Source organism: Neomonachus schauinslandi, chromosome 1 (genome assembly GCF_002201575.2).
Source record: "Neomonachus schauinslandi chromosome 1, ASM220157v2, whole genome shotgun sequence".
In the NCBI taxonomy this organism is placed as follows: Eukaryota; Metazoa; Chordata; class Mammalia; order Carnivora; family Phocidae; genus Neomonachus; species Neomonachus schauinslandi.
Window position 1 is genome coordinate 66,841,711 of NC_058403.1, and position 7,541 is coordinate 66,849,251.

The following is a 7,541-nucleotide window of genomic DNA, read 5'->3' on the forward strand; positions in this document are numbered from 1 at the left end:
TCAAGAGTCGCATGCTCCACCCACAGAGCCAGCCGGGCACCCCTGCTTTTGCTTTTTTCAAACAGAGCCTGAGATGGGCATGACAACAGAACCCCCCAACGGGCTTTAGGAGACAGTCACGCCGATGCCAGGCACTAAACCACAGGCTCCTAGGGTCGAGGGTGACCTGAGCAGTCATCTTGGTCAATGATCCCAAGCCTAAGAGTTGGTCAAGATCACCTGGAGAACTTTGAAAAGTAGATCCAAGCTGTTTAAAAAAACAGATCCATTCCTGGACCCCAAGCCAGACCTCTGAAAGCAGAGCCATTTCCTCAGTAACAAGCGTGGCTGAGGCCAGCCAGCCTCTACTTGCAAACCTCCCCTGCCCCGCTGCCTACCCCGGGAGGCATCTGCTTTGATGGCTGCAGCCCCAAAGGCTGGAAAGGTATCTCCTACATGGAGTTGAAATCTGTCTATTGTTTTTACCCATTTGCCCCAACCCTGCCCTTGGGGACAACTAAAAATAAATTTAGCCCCTCTTCTAGTGTCTGGCAACAGGGGTCCCGGCAATAGCGTCTTGCCCAGGTGTTCTCTTACCCAGCTACAGCCTGCTCTCCTCCCAGCTAAATTTCTCCCAGCCTTTCAAAGGTTCTCTCAGAAGTCAAAGTTTCCGGTCCCCTTCCCAAGCTGGTCACCTTCCTCTGAATTCCAGAATCAACCACAGTATTTCAGAGGGGGCCTGAATCTTGCCTTGAATTGGATATGTCCATTAACCTACCCAAACAGCCTGCTGCTCTTTTCAGACTGGCAGCCCCCAATGCAGGCTCACTTTGAGCACACAGTCCATTACCTAGAAACCCCCAGATTTTGTTTAACCTTGTAAAGAGAGATCTTCCCCGTCCTTGAGAAAAACTGGGGGGGGAGAGGGTGGGAAGTAGGGCTTTCTAACTATCTCCATGAAGTTTTGGGTCTGGGAGAGAACATTAATGCTGATCCCACCCTCTGTTAGCTAGTTGCCCCCATCTCATAAGCACGGATGAAAGGATATGCTAAAACATAACTTACGTAACGGCACCCAAAGGATTTATGGACATGAGTTCTTGGAGCAAACTATTTCCAATCCCAACACAGGTTGCCCTCCTGGGAAGTAAACGACCAGGAGCTGGACCCCCCACAAGATACACACAGTTAACTGAGGTGCTGGGCGGGCATTCCGGACAGGACGCCTCCCATAAAGAGGCTGGTACAGCCACAGGAGCCTCCCATCTGGCCTTGCCCAACACCCACTCCATCTCTGGCTGGGACCAAGGTGGGAGCGCCTTTCATACCTCTTAGGAGAACACGAGGCCTGGCCCAGCAAGGACCCCAGCCCTGCTTCTGCTGCAGCCGCCCCTTCTGACAGATGACCTGTGGCCAGGGCCCATCTGCATGGGAAAGCTTCTGTCCAGGACTTGTGTACTGATTGTTAGAACTTTTCTGTGAGGTTGGGCACGTTCCTGCGATGGGGCTCAAAACATCATCTGTGTCCTCTTTATAGACAAACATGAGCACCCTGTTCTGTGTTCACAGCGCACAGACATCATGCTCTTGCTCCAGATCAAAACTTAGATTGAGGGGCGCCTGGGTGGCTCAGTCGGTTAAGCGGCTGCCTTCGGCTCGGGTCATGATCCTGGGGTCCTGGGACCAAGCCCCGTTTCCGGCTCCCTGCTCAGCAGGGAGCCTGCTTCTCCCTCTGCCTCTGTCTGCCACTCTGCCTACTTGTGCTCTCTCTATCTCTCTGTCAAATAAATAAATAAAATCTTTACACAAAACAAAACAAAACTTAGACTGAATTATTAACACTGAACATTCCCACAAATACACAAGCTGGTCATTTTGTTCCTCGGCTGGTCTCTGCCCTGCCTGAAGTCCTCCCCATAGGAATTGAGGCAGCCCTGGGATCTGGAACCCCCTACCCAGAAGCCCTGCTCGACCCCACCCCCAGAAGCTTCTGCTCCCCTCCCAACACCCCTGCCCTGTTGCACAGAGAAGGAGGCAATGTCATTGAAAACAATTAGCAAAGAGAATTGGCAAAAACAACTGGCCAAAAAAACCCGACCCAAGCAGACCCTCCTCGGCTCCAAACTCAGAGCCCACCACCAAGCCCAGACCGCTGCTGCTGCTGGAGTTCGCTAAGGCCTGATGTCTCCCGTCCAGAAATGGGGGGAATAACAGGTGGCAGGCAATGCCAGCCATTGCAGGAGAAGTGCGTCCTCCCCCACAGCACCCAGCAAGCCAGGGGAGCGGCCGGCGGCAGCACACACGTGGCCGACACAGTGACCCACCACACAGGCCCCTGGGCTGAGCTCCAGGGCAAGGAGGCGGCCCTTCAGTGGGGCTCCCTGGGCAGCTGAGTCAGTGGGCAGCAGGAAGAGTCTTCAAAAGGGAAGGATAGGAGCCCTGCAGTTGAGGGGAGCTGACCACTCGAGTCCAGCCCCCAACTTCATTAGGGAAAGGAGCGGATGTGCATCCAGGGTACTGCCCTGAGGAGCCAGAGGTGAAGGTCGGAAGGGCAGTCAAGGCCCAGAACCAGAAAGGCAAATGGCCACCCCTGGAAGCCAGCCACCAGCCAAGAATAAACAGGACAGAGCTGCAATGATCTCCTTTGGAAGTCAACACAAAGGCTTCCCCAGGCCCACCTCCAGTGCTGGGGTCAGCCCACACAACAGACACACACACACACAGAGACACGTGTGTGTGCACACCACACGGGCAGACACACCCGCACATACACAGCAGGCAGTTCGCGCTCTGCATCCCCACCCCCTCCATCCCAGCCTCCTAGCTACAGACACTCACACGTGCTCCCAGTCACAGAACATCACCCACACAGCGCCTGTGCCTCTCTGATCTCTGGGACAACTGGTGACAGTTACAGGTTCAAACAGGCACAAAGGACGAAATGCAGGATATCACGGAGTTTCTCCAAAAGGGTCGTGGGGGAAGACAGGAAGGCAGTGAAGATGGGCGGGGGAGGAGGACGGGTCACCCCACACCATGAAGCATGACCCATCCTTCTCACAGCTCTCTCAAGCTCACAGGGACCCGCACGGGGTCAGAATCTTCTCAGAAACCACGTCGGGCAGGCCTATTGTGGCTGCAGAATAATAATACCCCACATCTGAACAGGACTCTCTACTTTTCTCTCCAATCCATTATCACCTGTGCTGGAGTAACACCGGACGGCAGAGATGCTCATCTCCTCGGGCCGGTGACCACCTGCCCCCACAGGGCCCAGAGATATTTTCTCCAAGATGATCTTTAATGGCTAAGCATATGTAATGGTTGTGTGAGTGTGCTTGTTTGTGTGTGAGTGCGTGCCCAGGCTTTATGTAGCGGAGTGGGATACCATCAAACAAAAATGAGGTCGCCATGGCAACAGGCTCGGCATCATTGCAGCCCTATTAACACAAGTGAGGAATGTGTTTGGCAGATGCTCGAGTGTTATTTATGGTATGGGTGTAGCAGAGGGACTTCTAACAGGCAAAGAAGGAGGAAAAAAACAACCCCGTGACGCTCCTGCTGTATCCCACGGAAGAGACAACGGAGAGACAAGAGCACAGGAGACGCTGAGAGGCTGCAAACAGGGAGTAGGAGATGGGGAAGCAGCACAAGCCGGCAGGCAGACGAGAGGAGAAGGAAGGTGGGCAGAGAGCAACAGGGGACTGGAAGGGGGGGGGCGGGAGGAGAAAGGAAGTGAGAGGGAAAGCAGAGGGGGAGGGGGATGGATACTGGGGGAAGAGCTAGAGCAAAAGATACAGGAAGGGAAGAAACACCATCCCCCAAAGAGGGCTACCTCTTGGTTATCTTTTGAGTAAAAACCCTCAGGAGGCACCGGTTGAGAAACCAAGTATTTCTCCTCCTAATTGGAGCAAAGGACAGAGCCCCAAACATAAAGAGGGGGTGGGGAAGAAGAAAATACCCAGGTCAGATAATGACTTTGAGGACGTGGGCTGTGGGAGCAAGAGGGTCAGCCCTGCAGAAGGAGAAGTGAAGAACACAGTTTACCAAGGGCCTACAAGGCACATGGGATGGGGGCGGGGGGGTGGGGGGAGAATTTCCAAAGCCCCAACATTAGAAACCATGCACTGACCCGACCCCCCCCCCCCCCCGCCGCCCACCGTTTCCCTGGACATGTGCCTTTATCAAAGAAAAGAACAAGGCATCTAATGCCAGCCAGCCTCAAACACCTGCTGCTCTGGGGTAATCTGAAGCAGAGGTTAATGCTAGACTGTCCCACCTATAGTTCCCTACCATCCATCAGGGTTTGGTCAAGAAACATAAATTTTCTATCAGGCATAATCAAATACAGACCCCCCAAAATACAGTTTTCTCTGAAGCCAAATAGAATGTTCGCATTCCCTTGTCCTGGACCATCGCTAACAAGCTCTGCTGTCCTCAACGGAGCAGAACGGGAGAAGTAAGTGTAAATCCACCCAAAAGCCTACAGCCAAGTCTAAAGACTGCAATGGGTAAAAGCAGCATGGGGTGGGAGGTGGTGAAGGTGGGGGAGGGAAGGGGATTTGCCAGAGAAAGAAGGGGAGTCAGTCAGACAGTCACTCTGCTGTGGCCAGGGCATTGTCATGCTAAGGTGGGGTTGGAGCACCCCAGGGCCAGAACTCCTTTCTTGGGATCTGACTCCAGTCTCTTGAAACCATACATCTAGGGGTGCCTGGGTGGCTCAGACGGTTAAGCGTCTGCCTTCGGCTCAGGTCATGATCCCAGGGTCCTGGGATCGAGTCCTGCATCGGGCTCCCTGCTCAGCGGGGAGCCTGCCTCTCTGTCTCTCTCTCTCTCTCTGTCTCTTATGAATAAATAAATTAAAAAATCTTAAAAAAAAAAAAAGAAAGAAACCATACATCTAGGATGGCCTGGGCTGTTTCAGAAAAAATACCCTGAATGATCCTGGAAATCTCTGCTTCTCCATGTGGACGACAAGCCCTTCCCTCTGCAGAAAAGCTACACCCACCCAGGCAACCTGCCTTCCACCCAAGCCAGAAACAACGCCCAAAGATACGACATCCGTATGATAGCCTGGGTCCTCAGGTCAGAAAGAGTCGGAGCCTTTATAAGCACTAACAATAGCAGTCAACTTTTTCTTATACCACCACCTCTCGATAGGTTCCTCTCTCAAGTTCAAAGCTGATCTCTAAAAATTTTTGTTTTCCTTCTGATCCCAGATCAGAAAAACTTTAACTAGGCTTCAACAGCCCCACCTACTCCACTCACTGGAACACAACCAAATTGGCAAGCAGTTATTAAATCCCTACTAAGTACCCTAAAATGTGCTAGACAAGGAAGAGAGGGTGGAGAAGAAAAAACATACACGTCAGGAATCCTGCATCCAAGGAGCTTACATTGGATGGGGAGCAAAACCAATGGGCACTGGAAAATAAGTAAGTGCTCCACTCTGTGGCTCTGACTCTCTTGTTAACCGTGCAGAAGAGGGAGAGGCCAGTGTGGCTGGAACGGAAGGAGGGGCTCCTGGTAGGAGGTGAGTCTTGGCACAGAGGGTGAAGCTTGGCACAGAGATTGGAACTGGAAGGAGCATACACAATTCTCTCATTCTCAAGAAAAGAACCCGGGTCCCAGAGAGGCTGCAGATCCTCTTCCTCCCAGTCACAGAATACTCTGGAGTGGCAGCTAGAGCCCAGCTCCCTGAAGCCCATACTGGTGCTATTCCCTGTGGCGAGAAGGGTACCACACCCAGGAAGCTGGGGGCACAGGAAAACTCCTCAAGGAAAATGCAGTACCCAAGAGGATCAAAGTCTGAGCAAAGGCAGAGGGAGGAGAAAGGCAATGCCAATGGAATATGGTTAGAGGTTCTATCAGAGGACGCAGACACCTGGAAAGAGGTGTGGGGTGCAGTGGGGTCCATAGTCGAGAAACTAGCCTGCATCAAGGGCTCACTTGACTCTCACAGCTGAGCTGCACGAAAACAAGTAGGCTCAGCAGGGGTCAATGGATGAGGCCCATGGAGCTCCAGACAAGGCCCCTGCTAAAGGAAGCAGGTGTGCATGTCAGAGGGGCTAGTCTCACCTGAGATCAGGAGAGCGAGCACACCTCTCTCCCAGAAGCCTTCAGCAGCGTCACCAGTTAACCAGGCAGAGGTTTTAATTCCTCCAGAGCCCACCGTGGTGAACGCATGGAACCAGTCTCAGCAGGAATAAAAAGCCCCCACCACCAGCAATAGCCAGGAACACCCAAGGAAAAGGGTCACGCCACCCAACACTAGCTTTCTGCTCAGGCCAGGAGGGGGACTACCACCACACACATGGCAGACGCTTCTTCCCACCTTTGCTGAAGGCAGCTTTTTGGCTTAGGGCACTTTTGTAAACAAAACAAACTTGTCAGTCCTCCCTCAAGTTCAGGGATATCTCCAACTCCCAAAACCCCAGCCTCAGACAACTGGCAGGGTTATCATTTCTCCTCCTTGAGACTGGGCAAGGGGTGCCCAGGGGCTCCCCTCCCCAACCCTCTATCCAGGAATCCTTAACAAACGAGGAGGGAGAGGCTGCTACAGGGTCCAGCTACTTTTGTGAGGGGCCTTTTACATACAGGGGCAGGGGAGGGAAGGGGGACCTCTCCATAGAATTTTCTGCTCCAACTCTCCTTCCTCACTCATATCCCCACATTAGTGGCTACGTGTCTTCTCCGGCGCAAGGGCATCTTTTTGTAAATGAACATGCTGGGGCTCAGAGGGGGTTAAGAGGCTCTGAAGACACCACTAACTGGCCCAGCCAAGTCTTTCTGGCTCTTTCACCACTTTCGAAAGGGTGATGGGTTGCTTCTCTTTGGAGTCGGGCCGAGGCCTGCCCACCCCACAATCTACAGTCCCTACGTCCAGGTGCGCTCCTACCTGCTTGAGCAGGAACTGGTCCTGGGCGTTGGTGCGCAGGGCGATGGCCAGGTGGAGGGCCGACAGGAGCACTCCGCTGAGTACCGCGGCCCGCATGCGCACAGGCAGCAACGTGTAGATGGTGTAGATGAAGAACACGGTCCACCAGATGCCCTCGGAGGCGCTGCGCGGCTGGGGCAGCAGCAGGCCCACCACCTGGACGGCCAGCACCACGGCGATGAGCGCGTAGCAGGCCAGGCCCATGTGGTCCTGGTGGAAGGCGGCGCGGTTGCAGAGCACAGCCATGACGAGGATGACACCTATCGCAGCCGCCAGCACTGCCAGGTAGGGCAGCTGGAGCGGGGGCCGCGCCGCGTGGAAGGCCAGCATGACGAGGCACACGAGCACCAGCACGGCCATGAGCATGGTGAGGCTGCTCTGGTTCAGACGGAAGAAGTAGCGCTGGTACAGACGCTCCAGCTTGTCCGACGGGAACTTCTTGGAGCGGAATATCTGCAGCAGCGCCAGGCAGCAGGCACCCAGCGACAGCACTGCGCCGGGCCCCGCGCCTGATTCTGCCGAGCTGCCGCCATCCCCCGACCCTTCGTCGCCCTCGACGGCGCCGGCCTCCAGCTCGTCCACCGCGCGGCCCTTGCCCCGCCGCTCCTCCAGGCCCAGCTCCACC

General features: G+C 54.4%; 1 protein-coding gene across 1 annotated transcript in view; it reads right to left on the bottom strand.

Annotated features, from left to right (window-relative positions):
* The window catches only part of ADCY5 (adenylate cyclase 5), a 148,451-nt gene that overhangs the window by 140,104 nt on the left and 806 nt on the right, over positions 1-7,541 (bottom strand). The window contains exon 2 of the mRNA XM_044920387.1: positions 6,878-7,534. Coding sequence (XP_044776322.1) covers positions 6,878-7,534 — 657 coding nt within the window. The remainder of the gene's footprint in view (positions 1-6,877; positions 7,535-7,541) is intronic.